Source organism: Centruroides sculpturatus, unplaced genomic scaffold (genome assembly GCF_000671375.1).
Source record: "Centruroides sculpturatus isolate CEXI.00-Female unplaced genomic scaffold, Cexi_2.0 scaffold352, whole genome shotgun sequence".
Classification (NCBI taxonomy): domain Eukaryota; kingdom Metazoa; phylum Arthropoda; class Arachnida; order Scorpiones; family Buthidae; genus Centruroides; species Centruroides sculpturatus.
The window spans coordinates 25,423-52,155 of NW_019384489.1; the positions used below are offsets into that span (position 1 = coordinate 25,423).

The window sequence follows — 26,733 nt, forward strand, 5'->3', positions numbered from 1 at the left end:
ATTACAATAAATGGATTCTTCCATGTTTGAAAGTGCTAAAAATAATGTATTATGATTTTATTATTATCATTTTAATTCAAAATGTGAATATATTTCTTGTAATATATCAAAAACTTTCCAAGTAGATACAAAAATAATAATAGGTTGAGAGAGACAAATATTTAAAAAAAACTCTCTCTGCTAGAAAGTTCCTGGCATATTTTCTTCTGATAAGTGAGATCCTAGTCATCTATAAATAAATAATTTGTAATAACAGACTTTCCACTTCAAAACCTGCATTGGGTTTCATGGAAATAGAATTCACTTTGATTTAGTTATTGTCTTAGACTATGTCCTCACACTCTACACCAGGAGTCCCAAACTTTTTTAACTGATTACCCCTTGAAGAATTCCTCAACCTTTATCAATCTCTCTCCTTTTTTCCATAATACAGTTAATAATAATAAATAAATCTGATGAGCCAATATTAATTAATCCACACACCATTTTTATAGAGAAGATCTACTTATAGTTCAACCCCATAATAATTTTTACACCCCCAGAATGCCTTATTGACCCTACTGTGATTTGGGTCCTGTAATAACAAGTGATAAAAATGGTAATAAGGTTTTGTTGCCATTCACCCTCTAAATTGGATTTTGCAGAGTACATCAGTTTATAAACAACAATGATTTATGAGTTTGTTTACTTCTTGGCTCCTCCAGCACTTGACAGCTACAGCTGACTCTTCACATTTCAATAGACATTGACAAGTTGCCATGTGGACAGTGTGCTAAAATCTCACACCTACTTTGCAATTAAATTGTTTAAAATAATTTTTTTTGGTTTTTTTTGTCAAAGCTGATAGCTATAGAAAAAATATATCAGTTAATTATATGTATATGTGTATGTATATATATATAAGGATCCTATCAAAAAATAATTTGATTATATACAATTTTAATTCTTTTTTTTTTACTCAAATATAACAACAACATATAATTAGAAATCTTACTAACAAACATTTATATCAAAGCTTTTTTCCAAGCATTTTTACAGTTTTACTTGAAAATTAAGTAGCTCAAATTCAACCTCCTTTTTCAGCTAGTAAATTAATAACAATGATGAAGTTGGTCAGAAATCCCATGTATGGTGTTGCTGACACCTATTCCCTGTACAAGATAACAAACAGATTTGGCATATGTTTTATGGCAAGATGCCAAGTCCAAATAAATAGGACAGTTGGTGGCAATCAACCCTCTATCTGGACTTGAAATTGATCAAAGTCACCGAGCTCTGAATGAGAGTAAACTAAAGCACCCAGTATTCTATCATCTTTGACTAGAGTTCTATGCAGTCCTGCTTAACTTTAACGATCTGACAAGAAGTGTTCTGTTCAGCAAGAGGTAGCAATTGCTCTAGTAGTTCCAAACTTCCAACTGCAGAAATGTAGAATTAGAGTTAATGGAGCATCTCTAATAAGGAATAACTTTTAAAAAATAGAAATCTTTATGAATAGGTGAATTTATTCTTTATGAAATTCCTTACAAAATTGTCATCAAAATTATGTATTTTTTACTGTTTGGAAGTGGCATTACTTCTTAAAATGGATTCAAATGCTAAAAGTACATGCTTACACGAGGGGTTCAGGAATTTTTATAACAAGTTGTGCCTTTTTAAAGCTGCCAAACAATCAATTTGGACATCAGCAGATAATATTGTAGATAAAGGAATAGCCCAGAGTTTTGTTGATGGTAAAAACTAGTTAAAATTTTTCAAGATAATAAATTTAAAAAGTCTTTAAATAAAGAATTTATACTTCAGAAAGCATCAAATTTTTTTTAAAAATCAGGAGGAATTATCATCAGATAGTAATGCCAGGTATGATAGTCAGACTCCAGTTTCTGATATACAGTACATGAGTTTGAGTATGGATTAAAAACTTTAGGACTTATTCAAGGATGGTTTGTCCTGGCTGTTTAAGATGGCCTCCCTGAATACCTAGCCTCTCCATTGTGGGCTTGACCAAAACCAGATCAAATTTGATTGAAAGTTTCTCTAATAATGTCTACAGGGTAGGAAGAGTTATGGAAAATAAATAAATAAATAGATAAAAAAAAGTTTGCATAGAGCTACAAATGTACAGACAGTTTATTATATTATTAGATAATTTGATTCATAAAGTTTATGTCATGGAGTTAAATCTATAACTTTTTTGAGGAAATTAAAACAATACAGTGGTGCCTCGCAGTGGTGTACCGTGGGTGTCAGCCGCCCGGGGCAGAGGAAATTTTCGCCCCCCCTTATTTAGGTATTTCAATTTAAAATACCAAAATTCAGTTTTGTCACAGAACAAGCAATGAAAAATTCGGTGGTAGTGCAGTGACCTATTTAAAATAGTTCTATTGGACATTAGTGGTGTATATGAACACGAATGAATCGTACAAGCAAAAAAAAGGTCAACAGGTTTCGTAGGAATTCCTTGGACGAAAAAGTTATTAGTTCACCCTGCGAGCCGATTCCCAGACTGTCAGGATGATAGCACTATCGTAGGTGCGATGCAAGTATAGATTAGGATGTTTCAAATTTTTACAAGATATTATTATTTATTGTGAAATTTTGCCGCCCCCTAAAAGGTAATTTTGCCGCCCCTAAAATGTGCCGCCAGGGGCGGGCCGCCCCTGCCGCCCCCACTACGGTACGCCACTGGTGCCTCGTATAACGTATGCTGGAAACAGCTGTTATGTGACTCGAGCAACAGACTGGCTGCGAACAACGGACTTTCTGTTCGGCAGTTACGTGAGGCGAACAACTGTCTTTCTGCAAACAAGTGCAAATGTTTCCACTCTTTTGCCATTGCCAATGACAATCTGCTATTTTTATAATATATTAGTATTATTAGAATATATTATTAGTATATCTGAAGTACAGAGCTTCCATTGGGATTCAACTTGCTCCCTTATTTATTACGTACAGTACATCACCTCAGTGCAGGTATTTACATTTATTCAAGTGTTGTGCAAATCATGGCTTCTAAAAAAACAGAAAGGTGATTTCAATTGAAACAAAGCAAGACATCATCAGAAGGAGTGAAAGTTGATAAAAACTTCCTTTTCGAGAGGTTAAGGAGTTTATCAACACTCATTATCCAAACAGAGCTGAGGCCAACAGGATCAATGATCTCTACAATGACACCCTTGCCCGTCATTTCCAACAGGTGTTGAAGAAGAGAGAGAAACAGACCACCTTGGACATGTTTTTCAAGAAGCCAGCTGCCAAAAAACAAAAGATGGAACAAGAGGAGATGATCCTGCAAGCTCCGGTAGCCTCTCCTGAATCTGACTCCAATTAAAAAAACAATAAAAAGAGACTTGCTGCAATGTGTAAAAAGTCTGTATCTGTATGAATGTGTAAAGAAAGTGTTCCTCCACCTCCGGCTTACAACATCTGACTACCCAGCATAATTGGTGACTGCTCCATTTTCATTTTTTTTTTATGGTACATTTTATGCTGTGGAACGAATTACATGTTTTAACATGTATTTCTATGGGAAAAGTGTTTCGTATAACAGACATGCACCAGGAACGGATTAAGCACATTATACGAGGCACCACTGTACAGTACTTGTTTGTTAATGCTGCAGTGGTTTGACATACACCTGTTCAGACTTTCACCTCACTGCATGCTCCGAACATTCCTTCCATGGTCGATGTAATTGTAACCCTTGTATATATTTCTGTAAAAGGAACTCATGACATTGACCATTGGACTCCCTTGCTCTCCAGTATCATTCCTCTGGCACGACAATGAGAACACTACTCGCAGATGTAATCAGTGACCAACTCAATCGATCTTCTCAAGAGGTATGGCTCAGTAGCCTCCTCACTGGTGACCCAAACGTGATCTCCACAAAGTAGTAATTTGAATGACAGAGTCTGGACAACGTGATTCCAGTGACGCCAACCAATCCAAAACCCAAATTCCAGAATTCATATACAAGAATTCAGGTAGACCTCCCTTTTTCCCTCCATGCCAGTCAAACAGCCAAACTAAGATGATGGAGTATTAGCTCAGTCTATTAGCAAAATACGTGGCAAGATAAAACAGTTTAAAATCTGTAAGCACCGACTTTCCACTTTCTATAAGAATTACCAGAATTTCCTGCATGTAACTTGCAGGTTATCTATATTTTATTTGAAAGCAGAAGACCATATATTATAGCAGTTTTGTATGCAGGAAATTATGATACATAGCAAAATATATTTCATGATAGGGAGGGTTCAGTTCTAAAGTGAAGCAAGTCCAAATTAAATTTATTTTTTTACCTACATTATATGTATTTCTAAATTTTTCTGCATTTTATGTTTGGAAAGATTATGCATTATACATTGCATTAAGTATACACAGTACCCATTAGTGTATTTTAATTTCTTTTTAAGATAAACTAAGATAAAAAATTCCTAAATAACTTGCCATCTTTAAATATTGATCATATGGACACTGTTCACTTTAGAATTGAACTCTCCATATCAGGATCTAGTCAATATGTCAAAAGTAATATTATTTATAAATAAATGACAAAATGTTACTTTTTGACATTTATGTGCAAATGATTCAATGCTGAAACATGTAAAACATCGCATAGATATGGCATACAGCCAAGTTGAAAATAACAATTGAAAACTGTTAATTTAGATGTTTTGTTACTTTTTGACATTTATGTGCAAATGATTCAATGCTGAAACATGTAAAACATCGCATAGATATGGCATACAGCCAAGTTGAAAATAACAATTGAAAACTGTTAATTTAGATGTTTTGTTACTTTTTGACATTTATGTGCAAATGATTCAATGCTGAAACATGTAAAACATCGCATAGATATGGCATACAGCCAAGTTGAAAATAACAATTGAAAACTGTTAATTTAGATGTTTTGTTATGTTCTATGCATATGATATTTATGGTCTACTGTTTGAGCCAACTTCTTTCAAAGAAATAATGTCTCTGAATAGATTTTGGGAGATCACAAAATATATTAAATTTGATGTTAAAACAATTAGAAAAGTCTGACTAATGATAAATTTGCTTTGCTTTGCTTTTAGAAAAATGCTTGATTATCTTGGGCTTTATTTTGGCTCACTAGCAATTAACATCAGTTAATTGGACTAAAGGTAACCAGTTAGTCCACCACCTTGTATTTAATAATAATAATTAAAAATTATGGCTATATCTCTGAATAGATCTTGAAGTGAAAATCAAAGGTCTGAGTAACACAACTGCTAATATAATGAGAAAAACTCTGTTGACAATGTTAAAACATGGTAATATATATGCACAATAAGAAGTGGATTTTTGTCTGCCTCCAGATCAATCTTTTCTTCCAGAATATTATAAATTTATTTAATGAAATAGTTGCTTATATATGCAAATTGCAAGTTCATTCAGTATGTGGCTAATAAATTTTACAATTAAATTTAAAAAGTTACAAGAAAATCCTAAAAAAGTTTCCATAAGAAACTAATTGAAGAAAACACACAAATGTCTGAAGTAGTTTTATTTTGTAACAATGGAGTGAGCATTTTGGATACAGATTAACAAAGATAATCAGTCAATGCACAGTTTATGCATTGGCAGAAAATATATCAGAAATCTTTTATACATGTTAATATGTTTTATATAACTTTATAGAATGTTTGAGAACAATTAATCATATGCAAAATAATAATGATATCCAATATGTTTGTGGTATATGCTGGAATGCTGTATGCAAGATATTTCTCACACATTATATATTTAGTGAATAGCCAAAAATACTTTTTAATTTAGAAAATAATCAATCAACAATGGTAGCTCCAATTAGCATATAAAAACCAGCAGTTCTAGTGTTAAAGTATACAACAGCTGGTTTTAGATCTTCAATTGCTGTAAAGGTTAAGAAATTTCTCATTTGTAATAGCCTAGGTAAATTGTTCCATGTTAAGTTTGAACTTTCAGGACACCATGCAGTATTGGATCTGCATTCAATCTCTCTGCCACTGAATTTGTCAAGATCTTGCATATGTTCGCATCATGGCCACATTGTAAAGTTGTTATGGCTAAATTATATTTGATGTGTTTCTTTTTTAAATACAGATAATCTCTAATTTACAGTTTATTATTTTTGTTTCTCAAACATCAAATAATTTTTAAGAGAGTCATTATTTTTCTAATCTGATTAAATTTTTATAATCTGATTAATCAGTAGCCAAATTTAACTAAATAGAAATTAATGTTATACTAAAATACATGTTTTGCTTTATTCTATTAAAATATTTAAATAAATCTGCATAATTGGAACAAGTTTTCATCTGTTGGCCAATTTTATTCAACCAATTCTGTTTTTTTAATATGTTTTTCTTCTTTTACAAATGATGATGCATGATATTTACAATTAACCATTAATAGGATAATGAGATTTAATTTTACGACATGCATCGCTTCATCTTTATTCATGCTTGATTATTTCAGTTACTACGAAATTTTGAATTGAATTATTCTATTAATATTCTTGACTATATTTAAAATTAAATATATTTGTGTTCCAATGAGTCCTGAATATTTTCAGACTTATAAATCCATCATTAGATTCTTCATTAACAGCCGGAATAACTGAACATGAATAAAGAGGAAGCGGTGCACAGCATAAGGAGATTAAGATAATGAGATATTAAATATGCTGCTGCATACAATTAATTCTAAGTGTAATGCATCTCCTGATGATTCCAAAAACATTTCAGACACGTAATTTTAAATGTAAAAATTCAAATAATATAAAACCAAGTTGTTATTTTTGAATTGTCAACTATAGCCCAAATTATATTGTCAAGATCTTGCATATGTTCTTTGTACAAGATCTTTGTACATATGTACAAGATCTTTGTAATTAATTAATTAGCCATATTATATATATCTTTATAAAAATCCAGTAGCTCACTATATGTGGACTTGGTTTATATGTAGTTATTTTAAATAATTCAAAATTATAAATGTATAAGCTATTTTGACTCGAGGATATTGCGAGTAATTGTGGATTGAAGACTTGGTTAGTTCTAAGGTTTTTCCCTGGCATGTCATCTGGTTATAGGATCTTCATATCAAACAAGATAAGGATTTGTGGATTCAGGACAACCAAATATGCATCATCATCATCTGCTGATGTCATTCTCTTCTGACATTTTCAATCCCTGAAATCCTCTAGTATATTAACTTGATCTTTTGGTTTTTGTTCTTAAATCCTTTTGTCACTTAACCTAATAACTATATATCAAAACTGTATATTCATTATTTCTATACATCTTATGTAAATGTAACTCTATTTTCCTTTTATACAATGGAATGAATGATTAACCACATTCAGATTGTGAACTCTAGCATGTAAAAATCACATCTAGTAAAATATATACTTTATATATATTAATCATGGAAAACTATGTGGAATGTTCAAACTTGAAATAATACCCAAATCTTTTTTTTTTAAATAATAATAATAATTAGCAAATCAGTAATTAATAAAAGCTGTTTACAATGTTATCGTGTTAATGAAAGTACAACTGTGACTCCTGCCTCTGAATAATAATCTATACTTTGTTTATATTATCCCAGAACGGCATTATATCACTACAAAGTGAATTATCAGGCTACTTTTTAAGCATTTTTAAGTAAAGCTATTGAAACTGAAAAGTATTTTTTTCAGAGTTTTCATTACCATCATCCACACAGTGACAAAATGTTTTCCATCTGTGTTGAAATATTCATAACACTAGATTTAATAGTCTTCTTGGCCATTGTTTGAGTCTTTTGATGATAAAAATTTAGAATTAGGTAAAACAATGTATTCAAGTATAAATTTCTGAAAAAATCAACAGTAATTAGTGATATGCAAAGAAAGATCATGAAGTAGGGGAACCATCAAAAATAAGATCTTGCATTTCTGGAGGCTTCTATAATGCAAGATAAGAAGTTACCACTCCTATTAGGAGCATAATATGAAGTATATAATAAAAGAAGAGATGGATTCCTCTAGTAACAAATTTACTTCCAACTCCAACTCCACAGCCTTGATTTAAACTAAGAGAAAATGAAATTTTATCAAACATATTTCAGTAACTGCAAGCCAATTTGAACTTCAGTCAACTAATCATTTTATTCATTGATAGCATGAAATGTTTTAAATAATAAATTATTCAACAGATCAATTTGTTATAAATGTAAAAAGCGACAAAACTGCATGATTTATGATTGGTATGTGGCATTTTATATTATTTAAATGAAATGACACAGCTTATATAAGAAATTGCAAAGTTTATTAACATAGTTTTTTCATTCATAAACACTTTTTTTTTATTTTTCATTCACAATAAATGACAGTTCTCAAATTATTTAACTGTTCTCATTTATCCAAAATTTTCAAACTAAAATACAACAAATACCACATATAAAAATGAAGAAAAAATTCGTACAATCCATGTGCGATTGTCATGGCATATTTTTTTTATTTTTTTTAACAATCACAAATGATTTGCATCCATACAATTGCAGTAAAGTGTTTGAAATTCAACAGAAAGCTTGCATATTGTACAATTATATAAATGATTTATCTGGTGAAAACAATTTACCAACCGCACATGGCACACAAATTTGAAATTAATTTTTGCAAAAGGTATTACTGAACAGAAATTGCAAAGTACAATTAATTACTTTGCTTGAAGTCATTTTATTACTATATAGAATCTAAGATTAACTTCTTAACTAATCATCTTTGAAGACAGTAATGGAGTCGTAGCTCCATTAATTTTAACATTATTTAATAACACACCGATCATTTCTTAACAGTGAACGTGTCTAAACTTATATTCGCAAAGTCGACCGTTATGAGAATATCCGACAAACGTGCCCAGTTTGTAAAACAAACTAAGCCTAACACGATTTCTATGTATTAAAACATAGAACATTTCTTAACACTATCTTACAGACGGCAGTTTGTGCTGGTTGCTTTCCATCCCTACTTAGGGGCATGGAAAAACATAACTCACAAGGAAAGATTCAAAAACTTTCCGTTATTCTTTCCTAAGGTTTGTACCCTGTAAAAACCAATCATAACATTGCTTATAAAGAATAAAATAATTAAAAATAATACACGGACATTATTTGACGACGACGACTACTACCTAATCACAGACACTAGCACACAGACAGAATTTTAAAACAACAAAAACAGGTGCTAAGCATTAAAACAAAAAGCAGCAAAATTTACATACAAAAAAAATCTGATTACAGGTAATTTGATTGAAGGAATTATATATTTTTTATTATATATATAGTTTTAATGGCACTAGCAAACAAATGAATATTTAAATAAATTCATACAATGATTCTCTTCAGCACCAAGACTTCTCAGTTTTTTTTTTTTTTTAAATCGATCAAATACAAATTATAAAACACACCAGAAAATTCGTAATATATTCTACATACTACTACATATTGAATACATATATAATTAGTTAAAAGTTCAAAATTTGTACAGTAATTTTTGTAGTTTAAAAGATCAAAATACTGTAAATTGTCCGATGAATATCAGACGGACACATATAAAATCTAAATTTCCTAATTAAAAACTAGTCTAGTGAAACAATTACAGTATTATCTGATTAACAAAATTGGAAAAGTTGATTTTATCGTGTTCTATGCAAACTCTTACATCACTGTAAGTGTGTTATTGGAAGTACAATGTACAATACATACATTATATACAAAAGTTTAAATAATAAACCTGCTATATATATATATATGAATTAATTAAACACAGCAGATTAATTGCATACGGACGTTTACGTTCTTCGGATTCAAGAGATAAATTAATTACAGAAAAAATAATTACAATAACTTAATGCGGTCGAAACGTCTCTTTGGAATGATACTTACGTCATTAAAATGTTTTAACTTCTGTTCTTGCCCGGATAAATTATTATTGATTTAAAACATCATGTACGGAAGTAGCCTGACACACTGGGCATTCAGCCAACAATGTAATATAGAAAGATATAAAGAAATACCTAAAACAGACATTTTTTAATAAAAACGATGTTATAATAAGTCAATATTTCTCAATTTAGACATTTTCACAGCTCTACAGCACATTAAAGGATCAAGATTTAAACTGTTCTGATCACTAAAAGACTTAACAACATTATTGACTATTACTTAAATTTGCATAAATGGCAATTAAACAATATAAAACTGCTATTTTTCTGTTAACTATAAGAATTTTTAAGATTTCTACAGACAAGATTGAGTTAAATTTATCTAAGAAACCAGCACTTAAGATCAGATTTTTTTATGTCCTGTTTTGTAAGAGATTCAATTGCTTTTGAGCAGAAAATGAGAATATATGATGCATTATTCTGGACACAGTTTGATATTGATATAAGATGAGAGACAGATCATAAGGCTGTTTAGCACCATGAATGATTATTTGTCCTATTTCTGAAAATACTTTTCAAATAAAAATTGATTCTCAATTAAAACAGGATCATATAAACATCTTGTATAAATTTTGTATGAAGTTGTACATCCTCTAACATTACAGCGAAAGCAATTTACGGCCATAGACAATTCAGTTTGTAATTTACACAAATTCAAAACACAAAAACTTTTGCGAATTGTCTACTTTTTTTTTAAATTTTGCCATAATAAATATTGTCACATAGAATTAAAACCTGTTTCAATTGAGCTTTGTACTGGTTTCCATAACATAGCTTTTTTTTTTTAAACAGTTAATTTTAAAAATTCTACTCTATCCGAACGGACAAAACAAATACATTCTCCAAGACGTTAACTATTCCGTAATGCGTTCTCTCGTGCATATTTGGCTTCTTGGCATCTCTAATTTAATGTGGTCTTCATCTCATCCTCTCCGGAGGATCGAAGATAACGGGACGAGGATAAATCTATTCCATTATCATAACTCTCTGTTTCTGTTTCGTTCCATATTTTTTTTATTTAGTCCCTTTTTTTAGTTTTTTTTTTTAACTCATTTCTGTTTAAATAAAGAAAAAGAATTTTGAAATATTTTTTAAAATATATATTTTTTTTTTTTTATATTTCAAAATTTGATATTTAAAATTGATTATGTCATATAAATTTATGAGATTTTATTCTTGAAATGATGCTTTTTTTGTATAATTAGAATGAATTGGAATGTTTATAAAACAAAAGAAAGAAACAAAGAAAGAGGGAAAAAACACGAGATATTTGGCGGGATTCCCATCAAGACAAAAGGTAGATACGATTCTTACCTTTATAACGTTGAATCCCTCGTATAGATTCATTTCGGAATGGATCCTTTTATAAGTATGGCGATCCCGATCATCTGGTTACATCTTTCGAACTCAGGTACAGCTCGTCCGTCCACCCTGCCCGAACTGCAATTGTCCTAGCGACTTCCCGTCAACTCCCAATCCCAGACAGTCAATGACCTCCGCAATGGCTGAGGCTATACTACAACCCACGTGACCAGACAGTCATGTCACGTGATTCCGTCCCCCTTTGCGTCAGTCACGTGACTATCCGGTCCCTTCCTCCTCCTATGCCTACGGTCAATAGGGTAGATGGTTTTTCCCTCTCGTTCAGTGCCAAGGGCGGAAAATATGCGAGGACAATGACCTCGCTGCCTTTTTTTTTCTACGTCTTTTTTTTTTTACTGTTAGGATGTATTTTTTTTTAGATTTTTACCTTTCGGCGATTGCATTAAAGGGTTTCTCGTCTGGATTGACGAGACGAGACGCAACTTTTCTTATAGGGGATGAAAATTAACTCCCGTTTGGAGTCGCGTTTTTATTTATATATTTATTCCGAATTTATAAAATTTTTAATAATTTAAAATTTTATTTTATTATTATTACTTTTTCGATATTTTTGATTTATTCAACCGGAAAAATTGTTGTTAACTCAAAAAAATACGAGATAAAATTCGAAAAAGAGAGCGGAAAAACATAAATCTAACTATTTCCCCTCTAAAATTACTTCGATATTTTAAGTGTTGCCATATTAATCCCTCCAAAACCCACCAAAAATGTATACATTTTTTTTTTTTTTAATTCAAAACCGAAAGTAAAACATATACTAGCTTTCTTCTACTGTTAAAAAACGAAGTGAATTTTGAAAAATAAATATATAACATATTTTATTGCTAGCTTTATAATAAAAATCAATGGCTATCGTTTATAAATTTAAAACAAAAAAAAATAAACTTTTAAATTTCGAAGTTAAAATAAAACGTCCGAACTTTAATAAAATTTTTAGATTAAATTTTCGATAAAATTAAGTATATTTTATCTTATATTTTAATTAATTATTCTCGTAAAATGTTATAAAATTCTTATATCTGCTTAATAAAATTAAGCATTATATTTACATTTAAATCATTTTTACAGGATTTTAAGAGCGAATATTTCGTATGCATCAGTAGCAGTATGTATATATTATTTGACTTGATATTTAAATAAACGTGACACTCAAACTATATCAAAATAATTATCTTCCACTTTATTATGCATAAATAAATAAGTTGTATAGTACATGCCTCATTTACATACAAGATAGACATAGAAACACAAAGATTTAAGTAGTGTTTGTATGCCAAGACATGCAAATACTTCTCAAGCTCTTTTAGGCCGTGTTCTATTTGATAAACTGTTTCAAAATATTACACCTGTATTAAAATCATAGCAAATTTTTTAATATATTAATTTAAAAAGCAAAGCAAAAAACACAATTTTCTTTACAGGATATATCAAATTATAATTAAATGAATCGCAAAACTAGACACCAGTTTAATAAGGAAACCGAATTCAAATTTTATTTTTATTTTTTAAATATGTTAAAGACGAAATTCTAAAAGAGAAAAATATACATATATTTACAAAGCTGGATAAAATTAATAGATATTTAAATAGCATTATGTTGTTATATTTATCATATGAAGCTCATAAATCCGGGAAGATCCATTTTATGTTTGTCATGCAAGCTTTTGTAACCTTTGCCATTCAATGTTAACATCACTTAACCTTATAATATAAATGATTTGAATGGAGTCAATGACTCTACTTCGACTAGACTGGATATTTTTTTAATCATTATAAAATATTTGCATAACTGACATAGATCCTGTTTTTTGTAACACTCGAGGGATGTTTCTAAATAAACATAGCTTGTGATATAATAGTAATAAATATAACAATTATCAGTTTTACTCGCGCTATGAGAGCAAAATGTTTTCTTTGTTGCTGATACGAGGTGCTTCACTTTCTCTTGATAAGATATGGAACAGACATTGCTCAAGAGGTATAAAAATGTCCATTGCTTTTCAATTAGTCTGTGTATATAACTACTAAAATTTAGTTATTTAAAAGAAACAAAAATTTTAATTATTTTTCAAGCTTATTAAATAGTAAAATAAGCTATTCATTATTGAAATAAATATATTTTCGATAGTGATTTGTGTGCATATTGATTCCATGGATTGTGTTTCAATGGGCAATAGATTCTGTAACGCAGCTCGACAGGGTTGATGAACCTTTCGATCAATATTATGCAGAATGACATTATTTTTGATATATGTAACATCTTGTTTCTATTATTAGACTGCGAGTTTTATAAAGATTTTTACTTTCTATTTATAATTTTCAGTAATAAAATCAAAATATTTCGTGTTCTTTTTTTAAAATTCATCAGTAAAATTGTAATTTCATCATATTTTAAACATTCTTCTTTAAATATTTCACTATAATTTGAAGGAATTTTAATAACTTTTGGCATAATGTCGGCATTCCATTGCCAAAAATAGTATTAAAGAATATTGTTTAAAATGCTACATAGCGTGAAAAATTTTATTGTAAATAATTTAATTTATATTTATTGCATTTATTTTTAAATTTAACAACAAATCAAAAGTTTAACCCGATTTTGTGTGACGTTAAATAAAACGCATTCTTTGTCGGATATGAAACTAGAAGATCGATAATTTCGACATCGCATACTTTATCGATTTTCTTTACACGTAGCTCTTCAGCAAAACTTTTACAGAAATGAAAGAAATATACTGTATATTCTTTCAAATTTCATATAAATTTTTAAAGGAATGTTTTCGTGTTAACTTCAGTGTATCGGTGTAATTTTTATACTGCTTAAATGGTGTAATTTGGTGACTCGCTCGCATGTAACGCGCTCGAAACTTTCAGTATCTACACCTATACAACGCGGATATTCAGCAAGGTGAAATTTTGTCAGTGGTCCAGAATATACGTTTGACTATGCCAAGACGAACTAAAATTTTCGAAGCAGGCAGACATCGCAAGACGAATCGATTTACGAAGAGAGCGACTGCAGATTCCACTGTTTATAAAGGGGTGAGGCCAATCATCAAACCCCCTTTCTCTTCACGGTACAAATATCGAACCGCTGTATGTTTCGGATGTTGCTAAAGGCGCCGCTATATTCTTCTCTCTATTGAGGAATCTCTAGAACGAGATATCCCCTACGATTTAGTGGTGTCTACTAGATGTTAACGGAGCCCCTAACTGTAATGGAAACTCCCACGGATCAGCCGTCCCTTCGTCCAGACGGAGGATGACATTGCGCTTGCTCAGTTGTTGCTTCACATCTCTGCTTTTCCCATCCACGTCCGCTGTCCGGGTTGGTTTGATGGGGGGGAGGGCACATCGCCAGCTGTCTCGACACGTTGGACGACCCGTCCTTTTTTGACTTCGCACGGGTCAAAGGTCGTGGTGACGCACGTGACTCACGCTAAAACAGTTTCATGTCCGATTAAACGGACGGCCAATGATCGAATCTGCCTCTTTCATCCCGGCATCTCCACGGATTTTATTTGTCTACAGGTAGGTGTCTTGTCAATTCGCACCTGTTCGAGCTACGTCCAAATTAACTTAATCGTATTACCTCGCTCTCTTTTTTGTTACGGAAAAAAAAAATTATATATACATCGTGAGAGGTCGCCTGTACGAATGTGAAAGACTGGGCTAAGTTACGTCACGCTCTACTATTTGACACTTTAGAAACTAAAATATTCACTTATGCTCGATATGTCAATGTAATAATTCTCGCATCCTGGTAAGCCGAATTTTTATGGCGAGTAAAAGTCAAAAGAGGACACTTTTATATTTTCTACTTTTTACTTCTTTTAATGACGCAACAGAGATAACGTTGCCATTCAGTGCCATCTATCGGATGAAATGCAATATTCTTTTTATCTACAAGTTACTTCCCCCTCGTTTCAAAAATGGAATGTCCCCGAAATGTAGCGGTTGCTTTGGTTACCGAAAGAATCGATAAATAATCCAACCGAGAGAATATTAATAAAAGAAAAACTTTTATATATATTTTCTTTAAAGATTTGCTAATTATTAACGTATGAAATTTCCTGTAATTTGATATTAAATTTTATTATTTAATTTTTTTTCTTTTAGTTAAATACAAAAGCGTGAATTATTATACTTAAATTACTTCTATAGATAATTAATAAATCATACGCAATGAAATATGTTTAATTTTTTTTTTAAATTTATTTTTAATAGCAAGTCCTAAATTTTAATTTTAAACATGACTACCAGATGACGCCTCGATCATACGATTTGCCATTTTAAATGTCAAATATTTATTTATCGAAATTGATTTTGGAAAAAAATCGATTTGCATAAAGGAAAAAAATTGCTTAAATAATATAAATTAAAAAATATTTTAAAATAAATCTAATTAATTGCATATTTATTTATTTAGATGAGTTTTTGGAATAAATGTATTTGTTGTAATTAATTTTTAAGCGTAAGACTATAAATAATTGAGATTTTTCTCAAGAATTTCGATATTTGCAATCGCTTACGTTACTAAATTAAATCACAGATTGCAATTTTCTAATATTTAATAACTGTTGACATAACTGCTTTTAATTTTGCGAAAGATGTAGCGGTATGAAAAATGGTTGATGCATCATAAAAGTTCCATCGAGTTAAAAATTATTGACTAAATATAATAAAATCTACTGTAAAGTGTGAAGAATTATACACTTTAAAACATTATAAAATATTTTTAAAATATTCCAGGTTGGCATTTACAATTTTTCAATGTTTTTGTTCTGTATATTCAACAGCTGATTTTAGAAGTCTGACTAAAGTTTAATTTGATTTATAAACAAGATTATTTTATTATTCAAGCTAAGTGTATGTGGACCATTGCCCAAATTACACATTCTATGAATCAGCTCTGAATTTAATTAATTACAAACTTGCCAAATGTGTAAAAAATCCAAAGAAAAGTTAATTACATTTAATAAGCGAGCGAAATCTTTCAAACATGAATATCCTAGAAATTCAATAATGTCAAGTAAATATACATGACATTGAATACTTGTAAATCATGTTTTATTGAATAAAATAAGAACTTTTTTATACGTGCCAGTTTGCAAAATCTCGTTCCTCTGCAGTATCTACTGTATAAACAAATAAAATGAAAATAAAAGAAATTAATTAATAACCGCAGATATTTACCATTGATTAAGCCTCAATGATATCATTTTCTTAAAGAATATTTAAAGGTATTAATTGTTAGGACATATATTCAACGAAAACGGTCAAGAAACAATAATATCTTTCTTAATTAAGCGTGTGTCGAGCATTCTTAACTATTCTCATTTATTGTAAAAAATAAAATGATAAAGAAGGGAAAGAATGAAACATCTTGGAAATTGAGAATACCTTTAACATAATAATCCGTTCAAAAGAAAACGACCTGAAAAAAAAAAAATGAAAATAAAAATAAAATTTCCGAGACCTTACTGGATAATATAATTGTAACCATGCCAGAAAGGAAGCTGGATATTGATTTGGTTGGATAGACACAGATCTGCTGATGTTACACCTTTTTTTAAAATATAAAATATTACTTTTTTTATTCTTTAATATGTAAAGAATGTAGGGAGAAGGAAGGTATTTAAATATATATAATATCTCTGATTATTGATAAAGTTGCATACTCCGATTGAATTGATTTATTATCTTTGCTTGATTTCATTTCTTCTATTTTATGTATGAATTAATTTTTATATAGTTCATAAATTATAAATATTTATAGTTTCGAATATACGTTTTTCGTTTTTGAATCATTAATTTTGTGGAATTAAGTGTTTAAGAGTCGCTTTGTGATGTTCGGCTATTATACTAAACGGGTCGGGTTCGAATCCGAATTGGACTTTCGTGATTTTTCAGGTTAGATGCGAATTGAAACATCATTCTACCATTAATATCCATACCAACAAACTTATTATAGGTCAGGTACAGTCGTAATGAGCAAAATTGAGGTGGACCGTATAATCCATGCTGGATTTATTAATTATATTAGCGATTTAATATTGATGTTTCAACACTAAAAAATATTAAAGGAGTTTTCAACGCTTTATTTTTTTATAATTATGGAAAAATGCAAATATAATTTTCTTAAAACCAATTATATGATAATTTGGCAATTGTTTTTAAGCCGAATTCAAAACACACAACAACAATTATATATATATATATATTTGAAACAGAAATTTATATTAATATACACTGTATTTTGGAAAAAATTCAAGATTTTAAAAATGATTTCGACGTGTTTAATCCTCATTTTGAGATTGTTTAAACTTTAAAAAAGTAGGACGTATTTTATTTACACTACTAAAATTAATATCAAGTCGTCGCTAAAAAATCTTATTTTGAAAACTTAATTAAGTTTTATAAATATTTGAAATATTATATTACTAATTTAATGTTTAAATTATATCTGGAGTTAAAGGAATTATTTATATCGAATGAGTTTGCCAAGTATTTTTTAAAGCATATTTTATTTATTTATTAGCGGCGCCATTTTCGATAAATTCTAAAATTATTATTCTTCTATTTTTGAGATATTTTAGAAAGGTTTATAAATTTTTTATAATAGAAATTATTAATTAATTTAACTTAACGAGTATTAATTTCGGTGAAGTAATACTTAATATTACTATTTACTTTTATATAAATATTTATTAATAAAAAAAATACCGTTAGGGTGCTTATTGAAGGGAAGAATTTTTGAAAAATAACAGTTCTTTTTTTTAGTTGCTATGGCGACCAATTGACAATAAAATTGTCAACAAGTGGAAAGAGCATCTAATCCGAGGTAAAAAGGGAAGAATGGGGGAAAAAAATCACATCAAAGAGGTTAGAAAAAAATAAAGAATTAAACTGTCTTTTTTCCCCTGTTATTAAATGAAAATTTAAACTTAAAACGTCTTTTTTTATTGGTCACCTGTTAAATGACGTCACTGAAGATAGATGTTCTTTTCATTGGAACGTGCGATTTGGCTCCATTTTTTAAATTAAAATACCTTTTTTCTTTATTATTATTTTAATTTTAAACTTTTCAGATGGAAGGATTTTTCGGAGCCGACGTCATTATCGTTCTCCTGTTTTCGGTCGGTGTATGGAAATTCACCAGAACTCGTATCAGATATTACAGGTGAGTTTATGTCTTACAAATTCACTTTTTACTTTAAAAATAATGTAGAATAAGCGTAAAAAGCGCAATTTAATATCAAATTATCAACACAAAAACCCCCAAAATTAATTGTTTCAGTTGTTTTAGCTGGTATTAAGGACTTTAATACGGATTTTTATCCGCCATTTTGCTACCGAAATCGAATTTATTTTGTTTTGTAGTTAGATAAATGAGTTTAGGAAATAAAAAATATAAAAAAAACACGTCGGAAAGCGATAAAATATTAAAAAACCTCCATTTCTACACTGTAAAAATCGAAAATAAACGTTATTAACATAAAGTGTATGTCGTAATGTAGAATAAAGACGTTGTATGTCTTTTTTTCCTCTCTCTCTCTTCTCCTTTCGGTGTTGGCATTTCTTTACACCTTTCTAGTCATTTGGTAGATGCGCCAACGTCTACGTCATTGATAGAGGGAGAGAAGTGAAGGCGGTTGCCAAGCAACCGTATGGCATGACACGCGACTTCTAGCGGCCCCGAATAAAACTAAAGTACTGTTGGGGAGTGTGGGGTGAGTGCTTCTGTTAAATACAACGGCAAATGTGTCGGAAGCGCCGACAGTCATGGCATGTACCATATTACAGTTGATACAGTTCAGTATGCAGTGGTGGAAATCTATAGCTTGTCCCACAGGAAGGTAGGTGCTAGAAATTCGTTACGTTCCCCCTCTACATATATATATACAAACACACGCCGGTTTTCTCTCTCTCTCTCTCTTTCCTCCCGTATCCATGACGACACCTTTATCCTTTGCGTAATTTTAGGAAGAAGAGAATATTGCGATGCTTTATTACTAGACTGGAAATGACGTCACGCGTGGGCTATTCCTTCCGGGAGGCATAAACATACACACATACAACACTCCTGCGCTTAAGTGGGTTAAGGTTATAAATAGAATTTTACGTCTTTAAAAAATATATGTGTTTTAATTAAGTATATTTTAATGGTGCTTTAAGGGATGTTGTGTAGATTAAGTGACTCTTAATATTTATGTATAAATATTAGACTACTTTACGTAAGAGTTTCTATACTTTAAAACGTTTTTTTTTGTGTATGATTTTTATGGTTTTTACACGAGATAATGTCAAGAATCTTAACTTCTGTAAAGGTATATCTGGAGCTAAATCGGAAGATTTCTAAATGTGAGTCAACTGAGTTTCTAAAAATAGAACCGGCAACACAATGGTCCCTTTTAACACGTTTAAACGTTGTTTATGCCCGTAATTAAAATTAATGTGTTGCCGCCTTTTCTGTTAACGTTTATTCCATGTTATTTTCTTCTTCTTTTCTACTCCTCCGCAGAAAAATGAATATTTGAAAGGAGTTTAGACGGTTGACGTCACCGATTGAATCACTCCGTTGGCTTGTGTTTATATTTATTATTTATTATCGTAATTAAGAGAGGCGGGATGAAACGTCTTTAAATCCATCTTTTCCTTATCTCGGTGTTGTCGTGATGGAAAGATCTTTCGTAGGAGTCAAGGAGATGCTTGATCGATAAAATTCAAACCGGAATGACTTTCCATTAATATATTTATTCTCGATTTGAAATGGTTAAATTGTTTTATACGCTTTATTTCCGAAATCTTTATGTTTATGTGTTCGTTTACGGCTTTTCCATATCGTTTTTTAAATAAGTTTCTTTCGTTTTTTTCCTCCCCTCTCTCACACATGTTCGTGATTGTTGTCTGCGTGTTTCAAATGTGTTTTAGAACGTAAATTTTCTTGTTCGTTTCGTCACATTTATGTTTCATTATTATTTTATTGTGGCTTTTTAAATTTCTTTTCTATCCGTTATGTGTTTCTCGCCTTTGTTTCCTTACTTTTAAGTGGTGTTTATTGGCCTTTAAACAGAGTAATTGTTCCATTTTTTTTTCGTGTTTCTGCCGATAATAATTCTAGGTATTGTTTATTTCTTCTATGTATATTTTCCTGTAGTGTTTTTGTGTTTATTTATTTCTCTTGTTTTCTAAATAATAGTATTTCCAGTATTCATTCCAGATCTTCATTTTTTGTTTCAGCATGGAAAAAGTGGAGACTGGAATAAATACTGAACGTAGTCACACGTGCTCAACTTGCCGACAAAAGGTCGGATCCGTGATGAGAGAGAGGGAGGGAGGGGAGCAGTAGTTGCCTCAGTAACCGATGACGTCACGCCAGCCCATGACCACGTGACATAGCTTCATTCCTCCGCCCGGCCGAACAGAGATCTGAGAGGATCGACGGACGAGTTATGGTTGCCATGCCAACTGGACAGACGTGTGGGTGAACCCACTAAAGGAAGATCCTGGTTGGGCCCGATGACGTAGGCATGACGGAAGGATTGCGCAATCCACTGACGTCACCGACACTGGTTGGGTGAATCGATCGAACTGAGGGGAATTGGGAGTCACCTATGTGAGGCCAGAGGATGGTAGAGGTGGTTGTGTGATCTTCTCATGTTCTGTTTGTCGTGTTTCGGATGCGAAGAAGGGTAAGAATCAGTTCATTCGAGATATATAAGCCCGGTCAAGGATATATTACGCGTTATGGGCAGCACCGATACCGTATATAATGTCCGAATGGCCAATGTAACGCCGGCTTTCATCTGTTGCTCCGAGTTGTTTTCCCCCTCCGGACGATGTCAAGCGTACCACGTGTCGTGAGTCCCGTTGCCTTTACATCCATCGTCAGCGCCATACTGGCATCCTGCCAATCCATTATCGTTGGAACCTACCCCGTTCACCTTTGACCCCCCGCTTGCCAATTCGGGTGGTCCGGGCGAAAGAACACGGACGGGTCGCGGCTCGGATGGCGGCACGGTCCAACCGCACGTTCTGACCGTCCACTCGTCCCCCCTCCCGCCGTCCGTTGGCTTCCGCATTTATCATCATCGTCGATCAGCGGTTCCAGGCTCCATCTCGCTGGTTTGCATTGCGCTGAATCGATGCTCATCGAAACCCGCCCGTCTGACGTCACTGGGACGGGTCACGTGACTTGGAGCACTGCCAACAGTCTTTGCCGTTCCTAATTACGATCGGAAAGATGTGAACAGCATCCGAGATACTGGATATGCCACCATTTAACATTTGGGAAGGTTAAAGGTCATAGGGTGAACGTCGAACGATCGAAAGCCACACTGGCTATTTCTTATTTATTATTATTTTCTTTTCTTTTTCTCGTTTTGCTGTGTTGGCTTTGTATTAATAGGAAACCGATCAATGATAGGCATTAAGGGGTGATAAAGACCGAGGAAGAGTGGGTGGAAAATATATTTATACATAAAACCACTTCCGTGTTTTGAGGAAAATGGCTTACTCTCTGTCTTTATTAAGAACATTTATTTTATTTATTTATTTATTTCTCTTTTTAAAATTAATCTTATCGTAAACAAATCGAAATTCGATCCTTTAGTTGACATTAAAGAAATTTATGAAGGCGGAAGGTATCGGTTTGACCGTGTTGTTTATTCGTGGGTGTAAAGACGCCTTCACAAGTTTTAACATAATATGCATGTGTTATATGTTGTATATTTGATTAATATTTACGACCCAATCGAGCGATAAAATTAATAAAGCTTGACACGTGTTTTAATTCAAGGGGGCCGAAGGAGCCTGCTGGCCAAACTACAGAACAAGCCACCGTTGAGGAACATTCTCCTAGTCCCGTTATCCAATCCTATCCAGGTGAGTTTACCTATTCTCTGTGTGCACTTTGTGTCTGCTTTTGTGGTTAACCTATGACACTTTATTCTCGTTCTAGGTGCATTAGAATTAGTCGAGTTCAAAAAAATAATCAGGCCTATTAAAGAACGTGAAACGAGTCTGATTATCGAATCCCCACCAAAGGAGTAAGTTTCCAATTTCAAATTTTTAACTAATTAGCTAATTTTCCTAAGAAAAATTTCTCTGTTTTTATTATCATCACATTTATTTTATATGCAGATATAAAATTTTAATTCATATTTTCGAATTAATTCAACAAACTTCGCGTGCTATTTTTTAAAACTCCTTTGCGTCCTATGGGCATTCAGAGGGTCATTTTTTTAGCAGGCCCATAATGGGCTTACTAAAAAAATTGCGGCCGGATGGTGAATAATGGAAGTCCAACGTATCCGGATGGACCACCCTCGAAAAATTCCTGGAGTTTTTCGATCCCGGGTCCTAACCTCTCGGCCATCCGGTCGTCAACCCCGCGTATTTTTTGAATTTGGAACTACGTTAATGCGCTTTCTTGCAGACAATTATTTAAATTGAAGTACATCTACAAGAACGTTTTAATGTATTTTGAAAAAATGTTCTAAATAGTTCTTTGTTTCCAGGAGTCCAGAAGCAACAAGTAGCAGAAGAAGATCATGTAGTGGGGGAATTCAGAGACAAGCTTCAATTTGTTTATCGGATGAAGAAATCGAAGAAGGCAGCAGCAGCAAACCGTCTTCCGTAGTAGCTACCGAGTGGACAGAACTTATAAAATCAAAACATGGATCTGCGGATTCTGTGAATGCTCCAACGGTAATCAGTCCTGATTGGGAACAAGAGGGCACTCCTCCAAGGGACCAAACCATCGTAGAAGCAGTTTCGACTGTTTCGGAAGTAGTGCAACTAGAAGATTATCATTATAGTAGACAACACGCACTGGATCTTGTGTCGAGGGGAGCTTCGCTTCTTCACGAACGATCAGTATCTAGTTCGGACGTTACGGGAGATACGGAAAGATGGTTGGAACTTCCTCCTCCTCTTCGTCAAGCCAGCAGTACAGAGGGTGGCTTATTAGAAGAGATGCTAGAATCTGAAAGGAAAAACATTAAAAGCCGAGTTTGGCATAGAGACGAGGAATCTCCAAAGTTAAAATTTCGTTACAATGATACGGGAAGCAGGGAGGAATTGTTAGAAACGTCTCCCGGTTTATCACCAAGTGACAGTGGAGAAACCGAAGGAGTGAGCGAAGTTACCGACAGCGATCAAATGAGGCAACAATATAGGCAATTGTGGGAACTTAGGGCCACGCTAGAAGGAGAAGAAGAATTAAGCGACACTCTTCGCGCAGACGACGACGAAGAGGAAGACGACGAAGTAACTTCGCCTGTCAAATCGGGTGCTCAATCTCATACGACATCTCTCGAATCGGCGGGAGACGATCCACCAGATGTGAGTGTGGAAGAGGGTGAGATGGAAGGTGAAGAAGTGACAAATCATTGGTTGCAACTGCCATCGCACGAATCGCGCAGGAGGAGCTATAAAAACTTGTTGACTCGCCGAATACAGAAAAGAACAGATGGAAGTACGGAAACTAGTGCAGATACGGAAGAATCATCGACAGACGCTAGCAGAGCTACGACATCAGTAGAGTCAGCGACGGACAGCGCGGGCGAAGGACAGAATCACAAATTGCAACAAATGAAAGCGGACAGCGGATATAAGTCGATGGAAAGCACCGTTAAACCACCGAAGCATTTATTTCCGCAAAGTGGAGACAGTCAGGACATCCTGGACAGTCAAATGTCGCAGGACAGTGCCGTATCATTTAGGCTTTCCGAAGATTTGTCTCAAAGTGTTGAACTCTACACGCCACAACCGGAAAAGGAAATAGGGGTTCCCCACGTCACAACGGCGGAATCACAAATGGAAACTCCGATGGAAGCCAAACGCGGTCGATTTGCCTTGAGGAAGAGACGTCATTACGGTGCTGTGGGCAGTGGGAAGAGGGACATTATTCTCACCGAAGCAGTTCAGACAATAGATCATAGACCACCGTTGGCTGAACTGCACGGCACCAAAACGTCGCTGCTGCAACGTCTGTTCCCAATGCGATCGGAAAGGACCCGTTACGATCGTCTATTATATCGGGATTACACTATCGACGAGAAATCCGATACGCTCTTTCGGGAATTTTCGTTACCCGATCCTTCGTACGAAACGGATCCTTATCGCATAAGAGCATCTCGTACCTCTCGCATATACAGCCATCGGTCACCCGATGGTGGAAGTCCGCGTGTTCTTCGTAAAGTTTTATCACCACAGCTGAGCATCGAGGAAGAAGATAGCGAAAGTGATCCAGAAAAGATCTTCACATCTAGTGAAATCCCGGCGATACGTTTCTCTGAACAGAAAACGGAATGAAAGAAGAAACAATGGTGCTGCGCAGAAAGAATCCGTGTATAATACAAACATAATTTCAGAACATATACTATTTTAAAAACAAAACAAAAAAATGCATATGAGGAAAAGATGCGGTGGTTTATGATGCCTTAAGGATAATCTTTCTCTTTATCTTTTTCTTTTCTTCTCGTATCCAATTAAGGGTACTCGAATGTTGCAGACCATAGCAAGAAAAGTTGACAAATTTATGTCTTCAGTTTATTGTACGTCACAACACCGTTTTTTCGGTAAATGCACACTTTTGATATCAGACACGTAAATCAGGCAAAATGTTAATCCATTCATTTTATTGTTGTTGATAATCCTAAAGTTTTCTACTCTTTGTGTCCTCTTTGCAACTAACTTCGTACCTGATTGAAGAGGTTTTCGGGCGATGCATTCCACATTTTCGATGGTACTACACAAATCCTGTTTCGGTTACTTTTTGTGCCTTTTGAATGTTTAAAGCGAAAAAAAACGATGATTATTATTATTTTATTTTTTTCAATTTGTTCCGTAAGACGTTTATCTGTTTAAACCAGAGACTGTTTTTTCAGAAAGTGGAGCCGGTTGTTTATATAATATCATTATTTCCTCAGTTGTGTCGCTCATGTTCTGCTTACACTTTGCTCGAATTCTTCCATGTCTCCACTGGTATTGTCTGTGATATTGAAAGATTGGCTCACAGAATAAACAAGAGAAATTTATATCAAAGAAACAAACAATAGATCAACTCACAACATTGCATTCGTGTCGACCATACCGTTTGAGTTGAACCTTGCAATCCGAGAATACATACATACATACACACACACGACATACAGACACACACACATACACTATCAAGTTGATTGCTTTAGATGTTAAACCTATATACAATATAATCATCCCATTAGTTTACCAATTTTTAATTTTTATCTTCTTCGTCCAAAACATCATCTGTTCATCCATCAATTGGGCCAGATCGTTGCCGATTCAGATTTGTGAAATTTTCTTCCTAAGAATTAGATCTGTACAAAGTTTCAATCGAAAAAAAAAAGAGTAGAGTTATATATGTTAAAGAACATTTTAACGGTTTAATATTTATAGCTGGTTAAGTTTTATGAATTAATTATAAACGTTGCATGCATTTAGAATTGGTGATGTCAAACCTAAAAATATTTTGAATCAAAACTAACGAAAAAAAAACCAAAAAAAAAAAGATTAAAAAATAATAATAATAATAAAAGTGCAGCGTGAAATTTTTAATTTATGAATATTATCTTTAAGATAATAAACATATGTTTTTTGAAACTGTTTTTTGGAGTGTTACATAAGAATGTTTTCTTCTCCTAAGAAGCAGTCAAAATGAAATTATATACAATATACTGTTCTATATCGAGTTATTTCCATTAAACAATTAACATTTCCTATTAGTATTTTGTGTGATTATTGTATATAATCAGTCATATACAAATTAATCATTCTCTTCATCTCATTTTCTAATATTTAGGTTAATAAAAAATTAAGTATATCAGTAGAAACATTATATTATTTAAAACTCTTAAATATATTAGAAAATTCAATTTTTAAAGCCAACAAATTAATAGATAATTTGAAATCAGAAGAAGAAGAGGAGAAAAAAACAAAACTTTATCAAGTAAAAGTTCTATTTTGGGATGATGGAGGAATATTTTTAAAAAAAGAAAAATTATTCCTGTAAAGGATAAAGTTCAAAAATAGGCTACTGTATGGCATTTTTAGAATTGATTTTTCTGTTTAATTTCTTTTTTCCCCCACTCCCCTCTGTACTAAATTTTGAATATTGATCAAGTGTTGTTACTATTTATAAATATAAGATTTAAAAATATTAAAATCATTTGCCAAATTTTAAAATATTTCTGAATGATCTAAACATTTTTTAAAATTATTATTCTAATTTTTTTTTTATTTGATTTTATATTCCAGATTTAAGAAGATATCTGGATCTTTTGTTGATCTTAAAACATGGTTATGTTGGAGATAAGTTTTG

The 26,733-nt window shown here is 32.4% G+C and overlaps 1 protein-coding gene and 1 long non-coding RNA gene across 5 annotated transcripts; one reads left to right on the forward strand and one right to left on the reverse strand.

Annotated features, from left to right (window-relative positions):
- Positions 1-8,307: 8,307 nt before the first annotated feature.
- Positions 8,308-11,812, reverse strand: LOC111621691. The gene is made up of 2 exons (XR_002756128.1): positions 11,316-11,812; positions 8,308-11,056 (listed from the first exon to the last, which is right to left on the reverse strand). It is a non-coding gene; the product is annotated as an uncharacterized LOC111621691 (long non-coding RNA).
- Positions 11,813-14,360: 2,548 nt separating this feature from the next.
- On the forward strand, positions 14,361-25,830 carry LOC111621692. Of its 4 annotated transcripts, none has more exons than XM_023363899.1 (5): positions 14,361-14,915; positions 18,476-18,567; positions 22,186-22,271; positions 22,348-22,435; positions 22,907-25,830. In XM_023363899.1, exons 2-5 carry the CDS (start codon positions 18,476-18,478, stop codon positions 24,702-24,704), a joined length of 2,064 nt encoding a protein of 687 aa, XP_023219667.1. In that variant the 5' UTR covers positions 14,361-14,915; the 3' UTR covers positions 24,705-25,830. The 4 variants fall into 4 exon arrangements, with proteins under 4 accessions (XP_023219667.1, XP_023219666.1, XP_023219669.1 ...); XM_023363898.1 differs by lacking the exon at positions 14,361-14,915 and adding an exon at positions 18,126-18,269; XM_023363901.1 differs by lacking the exon at positions 14,361-14,915 and adding an exon at positions 20,628-21,079.
- Positions 25,831-26,733: the final 903 nt, after the last annotated feature.

What these genes read in the sequence shown, in the direction of transcription:
- LOC111621692 (XM_023363898.1), top strand. Translation starts at nt 18,243, where the DNA reads ATGGGGGAAAAAAATCACATCAAAGAG. An exon ending in AAAAAAATCACATCAAAGAG is followed by an intron (nt 18,270 to 18,475) that starts GTTAGAAAAAAA and finishes TAAACTTTTCAG; the next exon opens with ATGGAAGGATTTTTCGGAGC. An exon ending in ACTCGTATCAGATATTACAG is followed by an intron (nt 18,568 to 22,185) that starts GTGAGTTTATGT and finishes TTTTAATTCAAG; the next exon opens with GGGGCCGAAGGAGCCTGCTG.